The sequence below is a fragment of the Trichechus manatus genome, unplaced genomic scaffold (genome assembly GCF_000243295.1).
Source record: "Trichechus manatus latirostris isolate Lorelei unplaced genomic scaffold, TriManLat1.0 scaffold00037, whole genome shotgun sequence".
Taxonomy (NCBI): Eukaryota; Metazoa; Chordata; class Mammalia; order Sirenia; family Trichechidae; genus Trichechus; species Trichechus manatus.
Window position 1 is genome coordinate 14821002 of NW_004443973.1, and position 26416 is coordinate 14847417.

The 26416-nt window shown below is 35.4% G+C and overlaps 2 protein-coding genes across 2 annotated transcripts in view; both read right to left on the reverse strand.

The window, feature by feature from the left end:
- Positions 1 to 448: 448 nt before the first annotated feature.
- On the reverse strand, positions 449 to 16407 carry KLHL41 (kelch like family member 41). The gene is made up of 6 exons (XM_004375540.2): positions 14969 to 16407; positions 11537 to 11694; positions 11308 to 11415; positions 8411 to 8596; positions 6645 to 6791; positions 449 to 1292 (listed from the first exon to the last, which is right to left on the reverse strand). The coding sequence occupies exons 1-6, from the start codon at positions 16076 to 16078 to the stop codon at positions 1181 to 1183; spliced, it is 1821 nt and encodes a 606-aa protein (XP_004375597.1). The 5' UTR covers positions 16079 to 16407; the 3' UTR covers positions 449 to 1180.
- Positions 16408 to 18984: 2577 nt separating this feature from the next.
- The window catches only part of BBS5 (Bardet-Biedl syndrome 5), a 21189-nt gene continuing 13757 nt past the window's right edge, over positions 18985 to 26416 (reverse strand). Inside the window, 6 exon segments of the mRNA XM_004375541.2 lie at positions 18985 to 19271; positions 19419 to 19442; positions 20422 to 20505; positions 20930 to 21064; positions 22663 to 22725; positions 25564 to 25659. Coding sequence (XP_004375598.2) covers positions 19170 to 19271; positions 19419 to 19442; positions 20422 to 20505; positions 20930 to 21064; positions 22663 to 22725; positions 25564 to 25659 — 504 coding nt within the window. The 3' untranslated portion in view covers positions 18985 to 19169.

A 26416-nucleotide genomic window follows, 5' to 3' on the forward strand; every position in this document is an offset into this window, starting at 1 on the left:
TTTGTTGAATATATTTCAATATTTATGGCAGAGAAAATAAAGCTCTACGAAGACTTATCTGTCTTTATACAACTGCTTGATAAATAGCTGTAGAATGCTCCAAATTAGTCACAAGTCAGGTTTCTCAGAAAATACTATGTGCAAGGACAGAAGTCAAGCACATGCCTATGAAAGCTAAATAAGACTGACAAATTGGCATGTGGCTAAGATAATTGATTAGTTGATGGCTTGCATGTAGCTGAATATGATGGCATGGACAGTCAGAAGAGTCAACTTACTATATATACAGTAAGAACAAACAGCTTGAATATAGGGCCTCACAAAACAGACAAAGGAGTAATACCTTCCTTTGACCTTTCTTGCTACTGGAAATTTGCAAATAGCCCTTGCATGGAAAGTACAGCTAAAACTTAAACCAATGAATACACACCCTCTTCCTTGCCACCCGTTGCCCCCAATTCCCATTCCAGCCATTTAAAGAATCAGTTCATTTCCTATTGATGCATCCCCTATCTGCCCACCACAGATACTGTAGTTAATCGTTTGAAGACTGATCTACAGATTTTAAATTTGATTGGGAAATCACAAACAGAATACACCAGTGTCGCAAAAAGAATGGAGAAAAAAAAGACCACTTGAATTTGACTATTGGAGACTTTTCTCCTTCAAATGAGACCTATTTATTACACTCTTTAAATAATATTTCCAAAGTCTCCTCATGGCATGTAAACTTCTTTACTATAATGCACAGGATTCCTGTTATATCTTGAAGCACTAGAGAAGGTTTTTGATATTTTCAATATTATTTTTCTAGATGCAGATGTACATATTTCATTCTCCAATTTCATTTGTAATAGAAAACGAGTATAAAGGCACCCTAACAATGCAAATGAAGTGATTAGTAAACAACTTAAATTTAGGACCTCCTTTATAGTTGAGACATATTAACAAAGGAAATAATTTGTTCGACTTAATGTTTTCTTACTAGAAACCTTTTTAAACTATGAACATAACATTGAAGATTTATTGATACCCACTGCTAACCTCTTAGACAATAACTCAGTGAATAATAGATTTCTAAATGAAACTCTGTACAGGCTTAAAAAAAAACAGAATGAATTAAAGCCATATTAAACAAACAAATGACCTCCCAATCTACTATGTTTTGTCACCTTCTTGTCTATAGTTTAGACAGTTTGAAGAGATTTAAACGTGTTGCTAGGCAACTAGCTCCTGAAGCATAACGGATTTCCTTCAACATCCCAGCCCATTCTTTTTTATCATCTTCATACCTGATGGAGAAAAAAAAAAAGTAATCAATAAGCAGCTTGTAAGTAGTTTTATTGGCAAATGTGGGTCTTTGAAAAGCATAGTGGTGGTTATGGCCTTTTATGGCTTTAAGACCCTGCTAGCTCTTACCCAGAGGAGGATGCACCAGCCTGGTAGAATAACACTTGAATTCCTCCCAAAATTTGCATTCTCTGAGCATATGCCTAAACTACTGCTGCAGTACTTAATCTAGATACCGAGGCAGTTATGCCTTCTCTAGGAATCAAAGGCTGTGCATAGATGAGAAGTAATGGACAGTTAAATAGTCATTCACCTTTTGATTAATGAAGATGGCCGGTCTCTGAGTACATAAGTAAGCAGAGGAAGAACTGGAGAAGAGCAGCTGCCTGTAATAGCCTTAATTATGATTTCATCTGTTCCCATACATAAGTGCCTAGCACAGTACCGGACACGTAGTACTCAATAAAAATTCATTCCCCTTTGCCTTTATTGTCCTATTGGAGGGCTACTCTTAAGACTTCTGCATTCGACTTTAGGTAAGAACTGCTCTTCATCTCTGAATATTCAGGGTTACAAAGATACAGACAACTTGCATTCCTTTGAAACAGGAGTACCCAATATGAGTGCCTAACAAGCTCTTTTCTCTGTGAGAAACTCCCAAACGTTGCCTTCTCTCTGAAGGCTTGTCTTCCTCAAGCAGAATTCGTTGCTTTCTCTTCAGTTCTCACTTAGCCCTTTATATATTATCTGTTAGAGAAATTATCACTCTATCTTAATTCTTTCCCTATATCTACATCCTGAAGAAGCCCAAAGCCCTGAGCACAAAGAATCTATCTTATTCACCTTAGTATTTTCCCTTCTCCAGAAGCTATCAATACTTTGCACATAGGAAATATTCTAAATCATTCTGGTGAATGAATGAGATTTAAAGTAATTATTTATTGGAGTTAGCTGGTACCTACACAAGATATGCACTGTCTGACTTAATTTCATCAATCCTCCAAATTTAACTCTCCTCAACAATTGGACCACGCACTGAGTGATTTCTACATAGAGAAAAGTAGACAAAAAATATCACTAATATAGGGAAAAATCCTAATTCCTATGCAAAGTTTAGGGCAACAAATTAAGAGATAAAGAACAGGTTTACATGGCTTGAAGAAAAATGACCACATTTAAGCAACAGGAGGTTAAGATTAAATGAGGCTTCAAAATGTTTCATGGCAGTTATATTTTTACTTTTAGCTAAAAACATACGGCCAGTCCTAAACTAACAAATAATTTCAAGAAAAAAGTACAAGCATGGAAATTTTTTACACATCACAGTAAGAGGGGTTTAGAATGTGGTATACTGTTCACATTTTATCTCTGCATGTGTGACTAAAGAGATCCACTAGGAAGTTGAGGGCAGGTGGGCAGCCATCTTTGTCTAGTTCAGTAGCTCTCAAATTTATCGTACAACAGAGTCACCCCAAGGGCTTGTTAAAACAGATTGCTAGGCCCCACTCAAAGAGTTTCTGATTCAGTAGCTCTGAGGTAAGGCCTTAAAATTCGCTTGTGTAATGAGTACCCAGCTGATACTGATGCTGCTTTGAGAATCACTGCGATAGACAGATCACTCGTTCTTAAACCTGACTGCACATTGGAACCACCTGGATATGTTTAACAGTACTGATATGTTTAACAGTCCCGGAGACTGAGTTAACTGGTATGGAGTATGGCCTGGGCATGAAGATTTTTAAGAGCCCTCCAAGTCATTCTAATATGCAGCAACGTTTGAGAATCACTGCTTCAGATTATCTTACCCAAATGGAAAATGCCAGTACCTAAATTTAGTATTTTACAGCCCTAAGCAGATAGTGATAAATGTCCCCTCTTATGTTTCCCCAGTCCAGTGGTTCCCAAACTGCTTAAACACTGGAATCATCGGAGGATCTTTTAAAAGTTCCAATGCCCAGGCCATACCCTAGACAAATTAAATCACAATCAATAGAGGTGGGACAGAGGCATCAGTACTTTTTACTTTTTAAGCTACTAATACAATTTTTTTTAAAAAATACATTTAAAAATTGTGATGTTTACTTGGGAAGTAAACATTAAACAATAGTATACTATCATATAAACTCTAATATTTTATATATCTTTACATTCATAAAAGTAATGATTTATTTTCTGGATGAAGAACTGAGGCCCAGAAGTTAACTCGGTTAGTGGTTCTCAATCTGTTTCATCTCAGAACCAAGGAGAGTGATGCCCAGGCCAGTGACCAACTACATCAGAATTTCTAGGGGTGGGACCTTTGCATTACCTTTTTTCAAAACGCCCGAAGTTAAACCTGAGACCAAGTGAATTAGATCATATTAGGTCAGAGGTTAGTAATCTAAGTCATACCATTGATTGTCTTAATCTGTACAAGTGAAGACTAGTTTTTGCTGCTCTTGTATATGCTGTTCCTAATAAAAGGAAGAAGAGGTGGATCTCTTGCTCAGTGCTACTGAAAGGTGAGCTGTATATTGTACAGGTGAGGTCAGAACAGGTTTCACAACCCTATCAAAAGAACAGCGATGCTCTACATTTAACCTACAGCACTAGTGCTCATACATAGGTGCTTATCACACTCATTTGGGGGACTTTATAATAAATATAGGTATCCCCTAGGAACTACCCTAGACTAGCTGAATCAAAATCACTAAGGGAGACATCTGGGAATGTGAACTTTAAAAAAAGTTCCTGATTTTGATGTCCAACCATGGATGGGGCTGCATCAGTACTTTCTGAAGCTCCCTAGATGATTCCAATCTGCGGGCAAGTTTGGGAATCAAGGCGCTAATTGCAAAATAAACTGCAATTACAGAAGATCTTTCTTCCAGGTTCTCCTCAGCAATGTAAGGGCTACTTTTAACAGGATATGCTGTATTTTTCTTTGTTGCCTATAACTTTCTTCTTCTAGGGCAGCCTGGCTTTTGACCACGATTAGGAACCAGAGTGGCTCGTGTGTGGTTCAGTTGATTGTTTGCACCACTCTTTAACATCACTGCACCTCAACTCTCACATTAGAATCACTCTAGGAAGGTTTTACAAACTGTTAATGCCTAGGCCCTACCCCCAGAAATTCTGATTAAATTGGTCTAGGTTAAGGCCCAGGCACTGGTATATTTCAAAAACTCTCCAGGCAATTGTAATCTGCAGCCAAGGCTGAGAATTACTGCCTCTTCATCCTTGGCACCTGGCTCCATTTCCCAAAAACCCTAACCTTCTCAGCCCTCCATTACTTCATCTGCTTCCAGCCTTTTTTCTACTGCTTCCAGTCTTTCTCCCATATCTCATCCACTTACTAATTTTAGCCTCTTTTCTCTCTGGAAATCTCCCTTCCTACCTCTTTTTTTGAGGAACCCATTGCCATTGAGTCAATTCTGACTCATTGTGACCCTATAGAAAAGGGTACTGCCCCATGGGGTTTTCAAGGCTATAAATCTTTATGGAAGCAGACTGCTACATCTTTCTCCTGTAGAGTGGATGGTGGGTTTAAACCACTGACCTTTCAGTCAGCAGCCAAGCTCTTAACCATTGTGCCACCAGGGCTCCTTGGTTCAGGTACAGACCTGACCCACGTTTTGCCCTTAGGCTCAGTGGTATAACTTCGCTGATCAAGTGGAAGTGGTGCTCTTCCAAAACTGTACCTATAGACTTAAATCACCTAGGAATCTTGTTAAAATGTGGGTTCTGATTCAGTTGTTCTGGGGTAGGAAACCCTGGTGGTGTGGTGGTTAAGTGCTACAGCTGTTAACCAAAAGGTTGGCAGTTCAAATCCACCAGGCACTCCTTGGAAACTCTATGGGGCAATTCTACTCTGTCCTATAGGGTTGCTGTGAGTCGGAATCAACTCGATAGCAACGGGTTTGGTTTGGGTTTGAGGTGGGGCCTGGGATTCTGCATTTCTAAGAAGCACCCAGCAGATGCCAATGCTGCTGCTTCACAGACTACACTTTGAGTAGCAAGGTTCTAGACCATGGCGTCAAACCGGTTCGTTCTGGTTCGAACCCCTGCTGAGAATTTGCATTTCTAACAAGTTCCCAGGGGATGCTAATGCTGCTGGTTAGGGACCAATTCTGAGAACCACTAGTAAAGCAGTGGTTCTCAAAATTTGTTATACATAAGAATCACCTGGGGATCTTGTTAAACTATAGATTCTTATTCAGTGTATCTGGGATGGAGATGCAAACTGTCAGCAGGGGTTTGATCTTGAATGAACCGGTTGGAAGCAGAACCGGTTCAAAGCCTTGTTCTAGACAAACTGGTAACAGGCCAGGTAAGGGCAGAACACATGCTTTGCATCAATGTTTGCAGCATCCAGTCTGGGAATTGTGGGCTGGCCTTTACACAGATAGGAAAAGCATGAGCTTGGGAGTTTCTGGGTGAGTGTACAGCATGAACTCACTTATGCTCACCTTGGACACCTGGGATCTACCACCTGGAAACTTCAATAAGCAAGCACAGTGCCTGAGCTGAAGGCAGCAGGTGCCATTTGGCAGACATATGTGGTATCCTGAGGGTAACCAGACATCTAGCCACTCTAAGCCCTGCTCTGTGACTCTCCGTAACACAAACTTAAACTTCTGTTTACAAGACTTCCTGGACACGCCTTGGTCTCCATATGACATTCACTACATTAGAAACTATAGTAAAATCCTCTTTTTTTTTTTAACATTTATTTTTTAAGTCTAATTGTAAAACAGTTCAATTATAACAGTTGGAAGTGTCATATTTAGGAAGAACTGTCCAGCACCTATCTGGGAGGTAAAATGGGTTGCTACTTTTGATTTTTTCTTCTTTTTAAAAAGCTTTTGTTAACTGAATCCTCAAACAAGTGGAAAACTATTTAAATTAGATTCAAAATTGAATTAATGAATTATGGAAAACTCAAGAGGTTAAGTATGTTTCTTCAGAAATATACTCTTTTCTTAGGAAATAAACTACTCCCTGGTTGAAAGCTAAGTGTTTTGAAATGAAGTAGCCTTTGCTCTATTGGATGGTTACAGCATCAGCATTTTAGAGCTGAATAGAATTTAAAGGATCTATAGTCCAACTTTCATTTTACTGATTAAGAAACAGGCCCAGAGAATGTTATTTCTTTCCCAAGCTCACAGCTAATTAGAGGCAGTACTTGATCAAATAAGTGGCAAATGCTAAATATCAATTAGTGTCAAAGAGTGTTTAGTTTACTACCAAGAAGTAGCTTACAAGGTGGGAAAGTCTGGCTTGCTACAAAATTTACTACAGAATTGTTTATTTTATCAATTATCAGTTGTCTGATTTAATGTTTGGTTCAGAAAACTGGAGCGAAGAGAACTCACTTCCATATGTCATTGACTTCGGTGGGTGCAAACTCTTTTGACTCCAGTTGAATCATAGCAAAACCACCGATGGCATACAGGGATCCAGCCAGGCTGACTAAACTGAGAGAACTTCTTTCTTGAGGAAATTCAGGCATTACTCCCCACCTAGGCATTATTGAAAATACAGTCAATGCAAAATTTAAAGAAATGCCAATGCATTTACTGAAAAATTATAGGAAATTATAATAAAAAAATTCAAATAGTATAGATACCCAAAATTAGAAGATTAAGGAAGTTAGTTACTGAAAAATATTTAAATATTCCTTATTTGAAATAACCACATTTAGATATAAAACCCTCAATATGTCAATCCTAGAATACTTCAGCTTCATCAGTTAGCACCTTCAGCAGTAGTTGTCACACTGTGCCACAAACTACAGAGTTTGTGGTGGTCTAGGGCTCCTAGGCCTCCAACCTGCTACCGTGCTGGATTTCACTTGAATGATAACAGAAACATTATAAGGAAAGTTTAGAAACTGAGGGTGAAAGATTTCTTTCTAACGACTTGTACTTCATATTTTCATCATTTAAGGGTATTTTTTAATGTTAACCATTTGAAATAGGACAACTAAAAGGAAAATCAATCAAGTTAACTGGAAGTATCAGGAGTCTAGAATGAGTTAGTCATTTCAGTAGCTCTCTATTTTCATTACTCTGACATTAAAAGTGGACCTCATGGGTTTTCTTTATACATATTATTTAGTTTCTAATTATAAAAATAATATATCTACACTGTAGAAAACCTGCAAAGTACAAAAAGGCATAGAAGAAAAAAGTTATCCCCCATGATCATACCCTACACACATAATCATTAGCAACATTTTGGTGTCATTTTATCGTGTTTCTTAAAAGCGTGTAAATATAAATATTAGCACCCATATATATGAACAAAATTAAGAACACAGAATGTTTGCAGTTTTGTATGCTGCTTTAACTTCTTATATCATGAGCATTTTCTCATTATACAGTCTTCAAAAACATGATTTTTAATGAATATTTAAATATTCCTTAAAAGTTCCTCATGATTTTCAGATTCAAAAGTCTATTTTGTAATCAGGCATACATGGTTCCTTAAAAAAGTAATAGTGTTCTAATTTTTTCTTCATTGCTAAACTAGGAGTATAAAAAGGATATACTCATCCAGATGCATAAGCTCAAAATTTTGAAAAACACTAATTTTGTATAAAGAATATCTGTCAAATATCTTTTCACGTTAACTTTAAACCAATAAAAGCTTAAAAATGAAAATTTTAAGAAAATTAGAAAGAGCATAAAGGAATTAAACCTCTGAGGCATTCATAATTTACAAGTAATAGTCATTTAATGCTAAGTGAAGGTATCTTCATCCTTAAACTACGTATTTCAAATCTATATAACTCTACAGAGACATGTATATTGATCTACAGATACACAATTATTCAGAAATATTACCTTTGTACAACTAAATTCACAAAGTTAATAATAAGCAAGGACAAACAGAACATTCCACCATTAACTTGAGGGTTCTGTACTCCAAATTACGAACACATGTAATACATCAAAATGTTAGGTGTTTTACACCCAATAATGGCAGAAGAAACACAGATGAAAATATTTCCTCTTTAATCTATGCCTCCCTGTCCTCCTCTCCCCATGTCCTAATTAGAAAGTTTAATTTTTATCCAAAATTAAAAATGAAAATGTACAGTGATTCATATGCTCTAGTTTAAGATACAGCAACTCACTTATTGGTTGTGAGGTCAAAAGCTTCAACTGAGGCTGAAAGACCATCTTCAGTGACACCTCCTGCAATCATAATTTTGCCTTTATGGATTGCCACTCCAAACATGGAACGAGGGATTTTCATTGGAGCCAGATCTTTCCAGTCTCCTTTTTTGGGGTTGTAGATAAACACCCTGTTTGTGCACTTTCTGTAAACATGAAAGACAACAAAATGTTCTTTTTAGAATTTCCTTTGATTTTTAAAAAATATTTTTAAATTTTCTTTTATTCAATTTTTTTTAAAGACACAACTTTGCTAGTAATTTCGCTTCTCATATGAAATGCAGTACAGCAGAAGGTCAGAAAAACTTCAAAGTCTTATTTGAACATATACTGCTAAGCAAAAGACAATTACAAATGTGGTACCGAATTATTTTATAACTTAATTATACTACTGAAAGGTAGGGTACCTTTACTTCCAGGCAACTGCCAGAAAAACGTAGACTCATCTGAATTTTTCTCCAGAGTTATGTTCCTTCTGATTCCTTAAAGTTATCCGTAATTTAATAATGGAAGTTTAGGATTCCAAATGATAATTAACTGAGATATATTTAGTAGTACCAAAACAAAACCAACTTTTTGTGAGGACATTTTTTTTTTTTCTTGAATCTTACAAAAGACCAGATATCTGGACTAGAAACATTTCCTCTAATATTTGATTATGGGATCACTTTAAGTAAAACCTCTTGATCAAAAACATGATACAAAATCATGGTCTTCAAATTCTGTGATGGGAACTAGTGCAATTCAACACCTGCTTAGATAATGACTCATTTCAAAGTTCTTGACTTTGGCATTTGTCAAGCAATGCTATCTTCATTAATCATATTCTCAAGATTAATATATTCTTACTGACAAGACTTGTACGCTTCTTACTGACATATCAATGTCCTAGTTTCTAATACTACTTGAGGAAACAATTTAAATCATTTGGCAGGGTTCCTATGTTTCAGGAGTCAGAACACTGCTTAACACAGATTTTCCATTCCATTTACCCAGGAAAAATGCCCCAAATAAGACTTCACTGGATGGAGTTTATACTTTCCTTTAAATTTTTATTTTGTAGAAATAGCTGGGATTAAAGAGCAATGGCATCACTAGGGGGTGGTGTGGGGCATGTGGACCACACTGGGTGACACTGTCAGAGGAGGTGACACCAAAATGACTGTCTATAAAATTTTTGTGCAGTGTTTCACCACAAATTTATTATTTTTTATAAAAATATCCCTGTAGTTAGTTATGACAACAAAACCATTTTTCGTACCCAAGCTTACATGTGTCAATATACCTACACGGCTAAAACTCCATGCTAATTTACTTTTGAACCTTCTAATGCCCTCTGGTCAGGGCTGTCATTATTACCCAATTACGGTAACACTTCGAATCATGGTTTCATCTGCGTGTGCTACAAGCACTTGCTGTTGTTTTCGTTGCTGCTGGTGTTTTTATAGTTGCTGCTCTTGTCAAATTTTCTGGTGGTTTAGCTACAATATTGTAGTAATTAGTATTTGTGAACCTGTATCAATAACTTTTTTGAGATTGAAGTAGTAATTAAAGGAAAAGAAAGAGTAATATATGGAAATTATGATTTACGAGTAACATAGGTACAAAAACCATTACGAAGGATTCTGTATGGTCTGGTATGGGAGGGGTCTATGGGGGGGCGTGACACCACGAGTTATCGCACCGGGTGACACCAACCCTAGTGATGCTGCTGTTAAAGAGGATATCAATATATATTATCTTTGAATATGGGTAGATTGTATAAAGACCATTGTTTTTTAAAAACCACATTTTCTGTTCTATATCATTTTTATAGAATAATAACCATTAATTATTAACTCAAGAATATAGAGTTCTTTACTTCTAACACATTTTCATATTTTGCTCTCCTCCTCTGCTTTGCCCTTACAACTCTCAATTCTGGCTTGCTCTCTAGAATCAGACATCTCTATTTATTAAACAGCCTGGGCAAATAATGACAAGCTTAGGCAGAAGTTTCAGGGGCAGGAGGTTTGTGCTGCTCAATGTCTAAACTGAAAACGTTCATTTTTCCAGGTTACGGGCTTAACTGACTGACTTCTGGAGCAGTCTGAAGTCATTTCTCCTCTCTTTGAATTGTAAGATCTCTTTCATCTCTTAAGAAATGCATAGAAATCAAGTTAGGGTTCTATATGAAGGTGCTTCTGTTTTTCTCACAAGAGAGTGGGCACTAGAATACCAGGGAGTATCTGTTCTGTTTGATCAGTACCTGTTTGCAATTAGCTGTGAAGTATTGTGAATATTGCTTCTCTCCAGGAGTAAGTAAGTGAAATATTGCTGAGGAAATAACTGCCCTCTTTCCAGGGACCATGCTTTTCAGCTTCAAACTCAACTTTCTAAATTCCCTTCTATGAATGTAAAGTACAAATACACTGTATTTTTATGTGTTATTGTTTTACTGCATTAAAGAGATACATTTCATTTTTATCTCCTCTGGCTAAATGAATAAGAAAGCCCACTGGCTTTCATGTAGTAAAATACAATTACAAATCAGCTAAATAAGACTTGATTATGCTCCTAAATGCTGCTTTTTCACTGTAAAAATGCTTATGATGGAGGTATTATGTTTGTTCCTACGAGTATACTTGCATTTACATATTTTAGCAACTTTTAAATTTTATACAGTTTTCCTTCAGAAATAATTTATAATATCCTCTAAAAACTTTTCAAACTTTTATTTTGAAATTTTACCTCTAAAATATTATCGGTTGAGGACCAAGACCCATTTCAATATACAGATTTAAATGAAAAGAGGAAGGAACCCTTTAAAAAAAGAATAATTTAGGTGTAAAGCATAAGGAAACTTGAGGCTACTTACTTGTCATCTGTCTTTCCTCCTAGACAATATATCATCCCATTATGTGATATCACACTATGGCCATAGACTTTGATAGGAAGTTTTTTTACTTCACTCCATTTTACACCCCTAAAATTAGAAGATAGAATTTATATGCTTTCAGATAACACCAGCTTATAAAAATGTGAATATGTTTTAGGCAATCATATGCCATGAATGCTTAGGAAACAGTAATGTCATGCCAACTTACACAGGATCATAGCATAACACTGAATCCAGCGAAGCCTCTGTTTGAAGGTCTTTGCCTGCAACTACATAGATTTTGTCATCTACCTCTCCCAGACCGAAGAGACACCTGGCTGAAGGCAGAGGAGGAAGTCCAACCCACTCAGATGCTATGTTATCAAGCTGAAAAAAAATTTTTAAGAAATTGTGGAGCTTGTAGAAAAAAGTTACAGGTGTACCAAAAAATATATACTATACTCTATGTGTTGTTTAGAATTCATTGAGATAGTCAAAGATCTGGCAGGTGAAATAAAACTACAATTCAAAAGTACCATATTTTAGCTTTGAATTACCAAAAAGAATGAGAAAATCTACTTGGCCTACCAAAATAGCTAAAATTACCAAAATCTTCAGAACTTCAAGAAGGAAAATGAGAATAAAGTAGAATTACCAGAGGTTAAAACTCTGAGGTTTCTTGTCAAATTTTCTTCCCATGTTGGCTTGTTCAAATGTGAAACAAGGCAGCATAATACTTTTATTACACTGGGGAAAGAAAGGTTGTGACAGCAGGGAGGGTCACACTGCTATATTTAACGTGCTCCCCAAGCCGGCACCCAGGACAGCTGGACCTGTCACTCAGTCCACAGACAACTGGGAAGTTAAGCAGTATCTTTTTTCCGGTATTAAGAAGTAACTTTGCCTGTTTTTGCTACTCCCACTTCTGCAAGCCTAAGATGGTCTTCCTAGTGCCGGTGCTCTTGGGTAGGCAGTTCTGGCATGGCTGGCATCGGTTTCAACTCACTATTGGTAATTTTAAGATTTTCCAATTTGCATTTTAGGACACCAATGTACAAGAAAAGTGTTTTCTGAGGGAGTGCAGCCAGATTTGTTGTTTTCTCTGGTGCTACTTCTCTGTAGCTGAAGAAAAAGGAATAAAACCCACTACATACCAAGAATAGATGCAGGTATAAAAGCCTGTGATATAGGGACGGGTCTCTGTGGAAGCCTATCTACATCTGGTCTAGTAAACTCAGTTAAAGAAAAGCACTAATGAATAGTAGATGAGAGGAGGGATTTAATCGCCACTAGTGCATTGTTAGCTTTCATTTACTAATTTCAACATCTAGATTGTGATCACTAAAATTTTTACTTTGGAAAAATATCCTTTAGTCAAGGGGGTGTGTAGTATAGTAAAAATAATAATGAACATTTATGAAGTTTTAATTTTGTGATAGGCTTTGTATTAAATACTTTGCACATATAATCTTACTTAGTCCTCTAGGATAGGTACTTTTCTCATCCCTATTTTACAAATGAGGAAATTGAGGTACAGATAGGTTTAAAAACTTGCCCGAGGTTTTAAGTGGTATTCAAGTCCAAGCTATCTAAATACAGAGTTTGTTTTCAAAAAGTGAAACAGCAGCCATCATAATCCTGAACCTGAGGGCTTAATTCCCACACAGTACAGTGTTATTTACCTCCCCATAATGCCCCTTATAGCAGACAGAACAGTAGACTGCCTGCCAGGCTCTTCTATAGATGATCTGTGTGATCCTGGTCAAGCTATTTAACTTCTCTGGGCTCCAGTTTCCTCATCCTTAAAATTAGGGTTTGGATCTAGATTACTTAAGACCTTGTGTTGTTAAAAAATTTAATGCATCCATTATTTCTATTTTTTAAAAAAACCTTTTACTTAGGTAACATACTCATAATTTGTACTGTGCAATCAAAGGTCAAATTATTCCTAATACATTTTAAACAAATGGTAACCAAGCATAAAAATACAAAATCTTAAATTCTCATAAAAATATTTCCTTGAAAGTTATAACCCTCTTTCCTGTTCAGGCCTTTTTATCCTGACATTGTCTTCTACTATTGTGTCTTCTAAAAGCAGCAAAGCATCGGTAGTGACGGAATTAATAGAGTAGTTAATCCTTCCAACTTTGTATAACTGTTTTTGTGGCAAAAAGAACATCAAGCAGGTTTCTTGAACCAGAAATGAAAAGACATGTCAATAAACGTAAGGGTAGTAATGGGATAGGAGAAAATAAGGGTAAAGTTTAAGGTAAACAGACTGGGCTATAGATATATTCAATTAAAATTAAATATGAAATGGAATAAAAAATAAACTCTGGGAGTTTTTAAGAATTATTGTTATGACTTTAACAACCCCTTGGATCTATCCATCCATCCCTGTCTGTCCATCCATCCATGTTTTGATGTCATTTTAGCGTGAATGTATTTATAGCCTTTATCAATGGATTTAGCAGAAATTTATCTGAATTTAAAACTAGAGTTTAGGAAATTTTCTGGACTGTATTCAAATATTTATTTTGACAGCTTTTATCTTATTTTTCTATTTCATAGTTAACATTCTTTCCTGGAACTCTGAAAATTAAGAAACATGGTTACTTAGAACTGTATTTTTCAAGATTAGAAAAAGCTGATTAAAGGTAGAATTTTGTGAATGCACAGTATGTCACACACTTTGAGAGGCTACTGTGACTGTGGTATGACATTCTACCCTTACTTATCTTTGGCCTTTTCAACTCAAGTGCCCATAAGCCCCAGGCCATGATTAGCTATGATCTAAACAAAGTCTTTTGAGCTAGATGTAACCTACAAAGTATTGGCATTAGTAAAGATAAAGGTTAAGTCACTGATTCCTTCATAAACTGATAAAGTAGAATGCATTGATAATATGAAAGAAAATCCCTTCAAACGAACTACCAAGAGTCTATTAGTTTAGGAAAACTTGTTTTCTTGGGAACTTCTGGGGCTTCACAAAACAGATTGCTAAATTGTAATAATATCTAAAAACAACTTTGATCCAAATGTGATATAATAAATAAAACTTCTAAATATACTCAATTCAAACTAGTAACACTTGTGAAGGTAATTTTTCCTGGAAACTAATCCAAAGTATGTAGACTATGTACACAAGTTCTTGTCATTTTCAACCAACTTATATTTTAGGCAATAACCATAAAAGATAAAATGCTACTTCTAAGAACTTCAAATCAGTTCAAAGAAACTTGGAAAAAGTTATAAAATATGACTATTCTACCTTTGAATGTGTATTTTGTTTTAGGGAAACACATTAACCTATTTTTCAGGTAAGAATGTATAAGATTAAATTTCAGTTTTACTAAAATACTGGGCTTTTAAGGATCAAGGTCATCATCAACTGTAGATATGACATTTTTTGTAAAATAATATTTAAAAAATTGAGTCATCATTTAAACATCCCCATTTTATTAAATATTAACAAGCAGCCAGATTAAATGAATTAAATATATCTGTCAATCCTCTAAGTACTAAAAGTGCAGGGGAACTAGAACTGGACATCAATTAGAATACAGTGCAAGCAGCCTGAATAATTCACCAACTGGCTAACTGGATGGTAACAGCTTTCCCTTTATGCCTCTAATTATATAAAAAAAATAGTCTTTCTCACCTGGAAGAAATAAGACTGTAGAGACTGATCCTTATTTTCTTCATCCACATATAGCCCTCCTACCACGTACACCTGATTTTGTTGGGTAACAATGCTGGAATGATTTCTGGGAATCTGCTCAGCTAGTGCAGTAAGGTAGCATTCATTTTCTGTGGGATCATAAGCCACTGCAGCTGTGTCATTAATCAAAAGGATGAGGTCTTTGACAAACATTCCATGTCTGGGAATGTCATTCAGGTAACCAGGAAGTAAATCTTCATCACCAACATCACCATTCACCTCACTAGCCCCAGTCTTCTCTACATTTTTGCTGGGTTCTGGGAGTTTGCCTGCAAAGGCATCTTTTAGAACTTTGATTTTTTTCTGGAGTTCAGGATTGCTTTTAATTATATCATCTTTCTCAACATGATCTTTAAAATATTTTTCTGACATAAGGCGAAAACGGATGCAATCAAACACTTCACTAAAGTTTTTAACTTTGTTTTCTTTGTCTGTTTGTACCCATTTCATCACGGCCTCAAATACTTCTTCTTCCTTTTCTACATTTAGGCTGTCATTTGAAATGACTGAGATCAGTTCTTGTGGAGAAAGTTGCATAAAGTCCTCTTCCTTACAAATCTGTAGGAAGCGATCAGACACAAATTCACGGGCAGAGATGGCCAGTCTTGGGCAGTCAAGAAGAAGTCCTAATCTTAGGATGGCTAAACAGTTACCAGGAGCAAGTCTTTTCTGAAGATAAGAAACGCAGACAGTGAACACTGAGGGGATCTGAAAGCGGCTGGCCAATGCAAAAATATCTTGCACATTTCCATCGTTGAGATCAATACTGGCAGAGTACAGGTATCTGATGATTAGATCAAGTATAGCAGGATCCACATTATCTAGCACTACCTCCTTTTTCTTCTCCTCGTCAATTTCGGATAAAAAATACTCACGGAAGTAAGGGCTACAGGCTGACAAAATCAATCTGTGGCAAGGAAGACTTTTGTCACCTGCTTTTAGGGTGCAATCGATGAATTTTTTCTCATCCAGGAGATCTTTTAGACCATCCTGAAGAAGGGTAGATTGGTAAAGCCGCAGTTCCTCTGCGAGTTCCCGCTGGGAATCCATTTTGTGAGCAACCTGGGTAAGGAAGGGGACACTGAAGGCCTTAGCTCCTTGCAGCACACAGGTCTAGCCGTAAAAAGGCAGATCGGTGTGCTTTGCCCAGCTTCAAGCCTTTGCAATTTAATCCCACTGGCTAAATATAGATACCAACTCTTAACAACGGAATTTAGGAGAGCTAGTTTGGAAAGAAGAGTTGTTCTTGCAGCTGTTATAGATTGAAAGGAACAACTGGAACTTTTAATCACTAAGGAAACAGCTAAGACACAAGACATTTACGTGAAATGGAAAGCTTTAAAATACATAAAGCATTAGAAGATATGCTAATAGAAGCTACCACAAGAAAATGTTTACTGAGTTAATCAAAAACTGAATCATAAAAAAGAGCCAGTCCTCTAAAACTGGTCTGGCAAGCTACTTGGCTTTCTGAATTAATGATGCAAAGGTCAAGAATATGAGGTGAGCTCATCTGAATACTCATAAGATCCCCTTTCCAAGAAGTCACATACACATTTTTATTTTCTACTTAAAACAGTGGGATATATATTTTTCTTTTAAAAGCAGGACACTTAAAGACTTTGATTTATGGACTATAACGATAGTTTTTAAATAACTTTTAAAATAATATCTCCCTCATAACTGAAAATAATAAATGCAGAGAAACTACTAATCTTCTAAGGCACTCTAAATTATCTTCATTCTTAGATGGAAAAACTACAGTTAGTATTGAATTAGATTATAAAATTATTCAATTTATTCACATCCTGCTCATTCTACAGAGAATCTGAAGTGGCAAAAAAAAAAAAAAAGGAATATAAAGGTGAAAGATGACAAGGAATCATCAAGACCAGCAAAAAGCCAAAACAAAACACAAAAATAACAGAAAGAAAAAGTAGAAAGTCAAGACTAAGGAAAGAAAAAACCCACCTACCTACAAATATGATCACTAAAGATATTTTATAGTTTTAAGTGTTGAAATAGCTAAAAAAAATAAAACAGATGTAACCCCATGGGAACAACGTTATCAACAGAGCACAGCACAATCAGAATGAAGAGCCACATCACTGTAAAATTTGGAAAACAACCCTGATGAGAAAAAAATATATATAACTGGAATCATAATGTAAGCTGTTGATTATCATAGAACACCATATTAATTATGGAATGTAGAAGTCATGATATGAAAGAAAATATATCTTTCATTTATACATAAAGCCTGTTGCTGAGTCAATTCCGACTCATAGCAAGCCTATAGGACACAGCAGAACTGCCCCATAGGGTTTCCAAGGCTGTCAATCTTTAAGACGCAGACTGCTACACACATCTTTTTCCCACAGAGCAGCTGGCGGGTTCAACAGCTAAGCTTTCAGTTAGCAGCCAAGTGCTTAACCACTGCGCCACCAGTGTTCCTTTATATGTAGATAGCACTGTATAATTCTTCATGAAATATTTTGTTACATAATCATATTGTCATATTTCCTGAGTTCAAGGGGACTGTAGGAACACAATTTCAGAGTTTGGTATTCTTAAACCTGCCCACAAGAACATAAGCTTCATGAAGACACGGATTTTGGTTTTGGTCTGTTTTGTTCAATGTTATAGCCCCAGCACCTAGTGGTTGCTCCATAAATATCTGTCAAATAAGTGAATGCTCCCCAATCAGAGAGTTATGTATTTTTAAACTTTAAGGTCTCTATCCCTGAGTAGCCGTTTTTTCTTTTATTTTACATCACAGTGAAGTCAATGGTACTGTCAGCTGCTAAAACAACAGCTGACAGAAGAGCTCATTGACTTTTTCCATTTATAGATGCCACTAAAGGTTTTAACACACTAGAAAAAACTAACAGCTGCTCCCTTGTTTAAACAATAAATGACTCATTTCTCTCTACACATTTAACACCTAACATTTGAAAAGATTAATGAATCAGATACAAACATGACATTTGTGATTACTCCTTAGTAGTTTGCAATTTTATAGTTTCTTTTGCTTGAAATACAGTATTTAAATAATATTCTTGGAAGTATTTTACTTCAGACTCAAATACATTTTTTAAATAATTTTTTCTCATATAGGTTGTTTATTACAACTCCCTCCCTTAAACACCCAGAAATCATTCTCCATTTAAATGCAGAAACCAATTTATAGCTTTTACACATTGATTTTTAATAAACCCAGGGTAGTCCATGGGTTGTACTAGTGTCCATAGTCATACATACAGCTGCATCTTATTTTAGATGTTTTTACATACCCACCTCTTTCCCTCTAGAGAAGAAGTAGGCTGACTTGGTTAATTTCAAAGATTTGACAAATGTTCCTCACAAAGCTGCTTTACACTTAAGCAGAGGCAAAAAACAGTGAATGATGCCAGAGAGGTTACCAATTTAACTAAAAAATCAGAAAATAATACCTTATTTTTTAAAACTTAAAGGAAGTTTCAATGAATGCAAGCAAGGAGAAAGTCAATAAATAAACTATTTCCTTACAAAATAAATGTATTATTGCCAAAATTATATTTATTTACAAAATAGTGCCCAAAACTTTACGTAGGGGCTGATGTACTTCACAGGCTATAATTTTTAGTTTTTACAAAAATGGTCCCCCTAAAGATGACAGGCTTAAGGGTCGTCATTTTTATTAGAGTTGCTTAGTTGCATCTTATTGTTGCTTATCACATTTAGAACTATGTGACAATATACTTAAACCAGATTTTTTAATAGAAAAGCAGTATTTTGATTATTCTATAGGAACAGTCTTATTTTTTTAAATAATACTTTTCAATACATTGAATGGTGCTGCATAAGTTCTTTATTAAACCCAACATGATACAGCCATTCAGAATCCGCAAACTAATAGTTTACAAGTATTATATATAAAAAAAAAATTTACAAACTAGATACACTTCAATGACAATTTTAAATATAATTTTTAGAAAACTGGCAGTAAAATCTCAGATAAATGAGTTTTCCCTTAAATCATTAAGAAACTCTTTCTTAAAGCTTGTTCTGTAAATATAAAACCTATTCTGTGCCTTAAACCAGGCAACTAGTATCTTTAATCTTGAGATATCTTTAAATAGAAATGCAGTTCAACTCAAGATCAACTCATTACTTCCCAAAGTCCCTGTAGGGTGAATCCATCCTTCAATTTCTCTATTGCAAGCCCCAGTTCTTCTGAAAATACAGGTTCACGATCTTGTTGCTTTTTAGGAGATAAGAGGATGAGATGGGAATAGAGAAGGGGGGTAAGGAAGAGGAAAAAAACAAACAGGTTTCACATAAGTTTGTGGATACTAAATGTTAAAATATAGAATTTTTTTTTCATATACTATAGGTAAAATGTCCTTACCTTGTTGCCATCAGCAAAATAAGCCTAGGAGAAAAAAAAAATTTCACATATAATATTGTACTCAACATGTAATATTATAATAGATCAGTGGGCTAAGGAACAGGTAACTAATTTACAGAATGATTTTCTAAAAGAATGTATTTCAATTCTCTTACGGTGTGTCTAATGCTTTTCTCACTATCTCTACAATTCTGGTAGCAGAGTTCACTTCTGACAATCATTACTAATGTCTACAAGAGTTATGTTTTAATATCTGAAAAATGTGCACTGTAATTGATATATAATTGGCATTGTTAACTTGGAAGGAAATAAAAAAGAATGACTTAAAAGCTATAAAACGTCTTTCCTACTTTTGGTTTGGAAGATAATGCTGGCAAACACACAAACAAAAAACCTCTAAACGATCAATTAGTACTCCAATGTATCAACAAATGCATATAGCTGGAGGTAGAAGTAGTTTATAATTAAACTTTTCATACTAATTTCATACCTCTGTTTCAAAATATTTGTTTCCAGAGATGTATTCTAGTTAGATTCACAGACCAAAGTATGGAGAAAGAATTTATTATTTTGTCTATTAATTAAGTAATACCAATTTGGAAACAGGAAAGTTTAGTGTCAAAGGCATGTCCTTCTTAAAAAAAACTATACCTATAAATTGAGGATTAATTATGGAAAAAGTAGATTTTAAATTAATCAACTATAATTTTAACATGTTTTATTATTATAAGGTTTGAAAAAACTTTTCATGTATCTGAACTCCTCTGAATAAGTGTGTTCTCAAACTGTTTCCCAGTTTGCTAAGTTAAAAGTATTCACACAAAAGACATGCCCTTACTTAAGGAAAAAAAAAACCAAACAAACAAACTCTAGAACTCATGTTTAAGATATTCTCAAAAGTCTCAAGTTCTATGGTATTTTACAGACTTAAACCATTATCTAATTAAACGTGACTCAAATAAAAACCGTAAGAAATTCAATAGCTCTCCTTTGGGATGCTCACCACAAAAGCATCTCTGTGGTCATCGGAGTCTATTTCTACATCATCTTGAATTTGTTCAACTGTCAGAGCTTCAAGGGGCTGTGGCTGAAAATTAGTACATGTTAAAATGCATCAAGGATACAATATTAATTAAACCATTTTAGTAAAACATACTTTGAGAATTTTTTTTACCTACAGTAACTCAAGTCTTATAAAAATCACTGCATAATTTATCTTTTTCTATCAAAACCAACTTGAGTAATAAAATTAGGAGACTTATATGGATAGGCTGTTAACCTAGATGGGCAGTTATAGAGGGTAGGAATGAATAATGAAGCAACCAGTTAGGAGACAGGTGGCAGGTACAAATTAGTGATGGTGTAGGGACTATGCTCAGCGAGCAGAGCCTGTATTCGCTTTGATGTAAACAGTTTAAAATTAAATTGTACACAATGTATTTAGATCTGAATTTCATAGATTTGTATAAAAGCAATTCAGCAAACTCTATTTTACATACTGAACAAATTACCTTTTCTTCCATCTCATAATCCACTCCAAATATAGGACTGGCAGAATAGACTTTGTGGAGTGAATTGATTTCCTTAACTGATTCTTGCAGTTTTTCCACAGGATCTATTTTAAATCCAAGAACATATCCTCCACTCTGTAAGAAAAATATAATGAAAAAACAAGTCTAGGAAGAACGGTATTTACAGTGTATGATAAATTATAGCTCTAACTGTCCTTATTTTATAACATAATATGAAAGTTGATTTTTTAAACTGAACTTTTTATTATGAAAAATGCCAAACATAAAATAGAACAGTACAATGATCTTCCATTAGCCATCATCCAGCCTCAACAGTAAGAACATCTGGCCAGCTCTGTTGCATCTATAACCTCTTCCTTCCCCAGACAAACACTCAGTATTATTTTGAATCAGATCCAGATCATAATTTCATTTGTAAATATCAAGCTGATCTTTTAAGATTTAAAAAAAAAAAAAACCACACACACACAATGTAGATTGTGAAGACCAAGTGAACTAAGTTTTTCTCGAGCTAGGCCTCGAAAGAAGGAATAGACTATACATTAAAAGACAGGCAACGGCTTGGGGCTATCTCCTGAAGAATTAGGAAAAAAAAACTTGAGCACAATAGATTGTTGGAGAAGACAGAGTATTGTATCTCCTGCTATGGGCAGAAATAAATGAAGGAGCACACTGTAATAAGTGAGAGCATATGCTTTGGGCTAAGAGCAGATGCTTCTGAGTTCAAATTCTGGTTCTACAACTACTGCATGATGCTGGAAAACGTACTTTCCTTAACCTTTATAAGCCTCAATTTTCTATCCATAAAACAGGTACTAAGTTGAATTAAATAACATATGTATGACACTTGATATAGTTGCTGGTACACGGGAACTACTCAATAAATGGCAGCTATTAATCTACAGGCCAGAGGAAAGGAGTGAGTAAACATTCATGTTTAAATCTAGAAGAGTAGTGTTTCATAAATAAATACATTTTGTTTAATGTATTTTTGCAAAAAACTGGCATAACAGTTTACAATTAGATAAAGGATAATCATCTGTGTGTCATGAGTATAAAATCTCAAACAAAGTGTGAATGTGTGTCTGTGTCTATCTGTGTTTCTCAAAGGCAGTCTTGGGAATGAGTCAGACTAGGAATCAAAACCTAGCCACACCACTTTTTAGCTGTGAGATCATGGGCAAGGTTCCTAGCCTCTCTAAGCCTCAGTTTCCCTAACTGTAAAATGGGGAAAATACAGTAAATGTGGAGCCCTGGTGGTGCAGTGGTTAAGAGCTCTGCTGCTAACCAAAATGTCAGCGGTTTGAATCCACCAGCCACTCCTTGGAAACCCTATGGGACAGTTCTACTCTGTCCTATAGGGTCGCTATGAGTTGGTACTGACTAGACGGGACACAGCAACAACATATGTATCATAGAGTGTGTAAAGATTACGATAATGCATGGAAAGCCCTTAGCACAGTGACTTAATACTGTCATTAATAATAAAAATGATGATCATAATGATAACATCTGTCCAGCAACAACAAAAAAGCAAGATACTTCCTATGGGGACAATCATGGTAAGACCTCAAACCCTTCATATAACTTCACATTATAGTTAATATTCTTCTTGGTTGTAAACTGGTTACTATGTAAATAAAACTAAAAATCTAGACAGTCACATAGTTTTAAAGATCAATCAAAGACTAATAAAAATATATGTATCTTACCTGCTGAGAGCTTTCTATAACAAGAGCTAAACCAAATTTTGAATCTCTAATCTTTATTGAACGCTAGATGTAAAATGAGAGAGAAAAACATGCATGTTTTTATTATCTGGTAATAGTGACTCTTTAATACAAGTGTGTAAACTTTCACACAGTAACAATTTAAAGTGGCATTTAAAATAACATTCCTTCCTTCATTATTCTTCCACAGAGATAAAGTAAATGAACTAAGACTCAGCGAAAATAGGTAGCAGACTGTAAGGCAATAAAAAGACATCTCTGAAATATGTACAAAATGCTCTGACACAAATATCCCCCCACTTCCCGACTGTCAACAACTTATCTGATTATTTTAAATAAAGGGCCAGCAATCTTTTAGTTAGTGTCTTATGTGGCTCCTAAGGCTGGGCTAGTTTTGAAGAGTCACTTTTGCCTTCCATGTCTCACATCATAGGTGGCTAAGTTCTTACAGAAACTATATTCCATTTATTAAAAAAAAGTTTATGAACATTCCATTATTATATTCATTATTTTGGCTAGTTTTAAAGACAAAAATTATAGCAATATTCCTAAGAGCAAACACAAAACAACAAAAATAGTAATTTCATTAGTAGTTAAAAACTACAAGAGTGCAAATGTATTTAATTTTTCTGCTATAATAACGATACAAGATAAAGATAATATGTACAAATGTTGTCTTCTCAAATTTTCATAGGATATCAGATAAGGCTGGGGTAGATCAAATGTAACTAACATCAAAAGAAAGGTAAATGTGACATGAAGGTTAAGCTTGGTCAGCAGGAGACGGAGTGGCCAGGGAGGGGAAAGGGGTAGGTGGGTAGGACCTATAGAAAGTGACACAAAATGTACTTGCTGGCAGAGTAAAGGAGAACCATGGAGGGTCTAACACGACCAGCAGACCAAAAGCGCAGAGTAATCTGTGGCAAGTGATGGCATACCACACTTCCAGACAGACCAGCATTAGAAGTTGAGAGAGAGTGAGAAGAACAAAAAGAGACAAAGTAACTGTTGTAAAAACCTGACCTTCCATCTAGATTCCTTCACACCCCACTAGCAGTACATATACAGACAGTTAAGCCAGAGCGTTAGCACCCTAGCTGTCAATAGGGAGTCTAACCAGGTGACTGTGAGTGAAACACAGGCTGATAGAAAGCAGCAGAAGTTGATACATATCTACATGGGTGGGGCCGCAGCAAAGGCCTAGAGCTGAAGTTAGAATATGACTGCTGCAGTGACAGACTGTGACGCTATCAGATTGCAAATTGTTTGGACCAGGCTGAATTCATTCCAGAGGCCAGATTTGGCAACTCTATTCTTAAATAACAAAAATCATCCTATGTGAAGAACAGAAAGCACAGGGTTGTTTACTACCCAGTAATTACTCAGCATAATAGAGGTTAGGTTAGGCAAGCTGTAACACATATAAATGCAATATAAAAAAGCAATGAACAATACATATACCAATTTATCAAACAACTATGTAGACTCTGCTTGTTATACCTTTCCAGTCCTGATTATAAATTCTTACATATTTTTGGATATTTTTTAGATGTAGAAATAATTTTATTCCTGTTAGATTATATGCTTTTCTGTTTAATGTGCTGCTTTTCCCCATCAGACTGAAACCTCCTTGATGGCAGATGCTATGCACTGGTTGATGATTTTCATGATTGTATCTCTAGTGCCTAGCACAGAGTAGGTGCTCAATATTTGATGAACGAATGAATGATCAGGTATTTTAAAGTCACTCAGAAATCAAACCATTTAGCAAAAGATGAACTTGAGAATATTATACAAAGAATTATCCTTCTTATAGGCCAAGAATTTTCTTTAAAAAAAAAAAAAGACATTTTCCAGATATTGTATACATTAAGTCTACTCAATAAATATTTTTAGTCTTAAAACTACTTCTACCCTACAAAAATGGTAATTATCATAGGATAACCTTACAGGATTTTCATTAACCATTTTTATGTTCCATCTAATTTGCACTCAAAACCAAACCAAACCTGCTGCCATCGAGTGGAGTTCGACTCATACCGACCCTACAGGACAGGGTAGAACTGCCTCCTAGGGTTTCCAAGGAGCGGCTGGTGGATTCAAACTGCTGACCTTTTGGTTGGCAGCCATAGCTCTTAACCACTGTCCCACCAGGGCTCTGCTGGAGTCCTATAAATAGGTACTTTATTAAAAATGAAATTCTTCAGTTTATTGGAGTTTACTATTTATTTCACTGAATCACATACTTATCATAGCAGCAGGAGAATAAAAAGAACTATCTTTACCTACTCCCCCCAAAATTGGTTTCAGTTCTTACTCCAGATTTTATTAGGTTTAATTGAACTTATACTACAAGCATTATCACTATAAACCATCTTGACTCCTTTTCAGTAAACTTGTAGTATGAATCCAGCTTGCATTACATGCTATATTTGGATACAATGAAATCAGTTCATTCATAAAATTAATGAATTCATTCTGGTTTTAAAAGGTTTTAGAGCAGAAAGTGACAAGAGAGCCAAGATAAACTGTGTTAATCAGCATGCTAAAACCATACCAAGGAACCATCATACGCTTGCCTCGTGGAAAAATTATGGAAAACTTTAGTAATTAAAGCCCTCTGAATGGATTCCAACTATTTTAATTTTTAGAATCCTGCATATTTTTCTCTTAATCTTGAGTTGATAATGGTGTTATTTCCCTTGAATATAAATGCAATTGGGTCTTTTCTATGTTGAAATAGTAAAGTATGCTCTCAGCTGATAACTGCTACCACTTTCAAAAGGGAGAGTGAACTCACCTAATCTCAAAAGTCTTGTTAACTGTTGAACAGAAATTATTTATTCTGCATTAAAATAAGGTCACCAAAATACATGTACTTACAATTTGCAGATACGGTATACTGACATTAAAACTGTCATTCATATTTGCATGCCACACAATTCTCACATTGGTAATAAAAAACGTTCCCAAATTTCCCTGTTAAAGAGAATAATGAGAAATATATCAATAATCATTTGTTTGGATACTTACTCTTCATTTTCTAAAAACCTGAATAATTCTGACTATCACAGTAGTAGACACTACCAGAATTGAGTATAATAGAGTATCAATGACTTAATCATTCACTGGATGGCAGTACAATCAGATGACTGAGAACATGGACTCTGGAGTCAGACTCCTAATCATCATACCATTGGTACTTAACTAGTTGTCTGACTACGGGCAGATTTCTTCTTGGTGCATTCTGTCAAATGTAAAATGGGGATTTTATTAAATAACCTACGTAAATAAAGCCCTAAGCACAATGCCTGGCACATAAAAAACATTTTTTAAGTGTTAGATTTTACTGTGATTATTACTGAAAATGTAAGATAAGTCAAGGCAAAGAAGTTGCAATAAAAGAGACACAAAACACGTGCGATAACCCCATCAGTACACGAGAGGTATTTTATGGCTCTTCATCACTACTATAGATCAAAACTGTTCTCCAGTTACACATGACCCCTCGACATCTACTCAAAATTATCCCAATATGATAGCTAAAGGATCTAAAAAATCCTCAAGACCGGTTCACTGTTCAGCCAGGGAGTGGACAGCCCCATAAAACCAAATGGGACTAATGAGGCACAGCAGTCCAAGGACAAGGACTAGAAGGCAGAAGGGGACAGGAAAGCTGGTGATAGGGAACCCAAGGTTGAGTAAGGATAGCGTTGATGTGTTGTGAGACTGTTAA

Excerpts from the sequence above, each read along its gene's own strand:
- KLHL41 (XM_004375540.2), bottom strand. The coding sequence starts at position 16,078 with ATGGATTCCCAGCGGGAACTCGCAGAGGAACTGCGGCTTTACCAATCT. Across the intron at positions 6,792-8,410 it reads TTTGACCTCACAACCAATAA|GTGGGGAGTAATGCCTGAAT; the intron begins GTGAGTTGCTGT and ends AATAATGCCTAG. Across the intron at positions 1,293-6,644 it reads GAAGTCAATGACATATGGAA|GTATGAAGATGATAAAAAAG; the intron begins GTGAGTTCTCTT and ends TTTCTCCATCAG.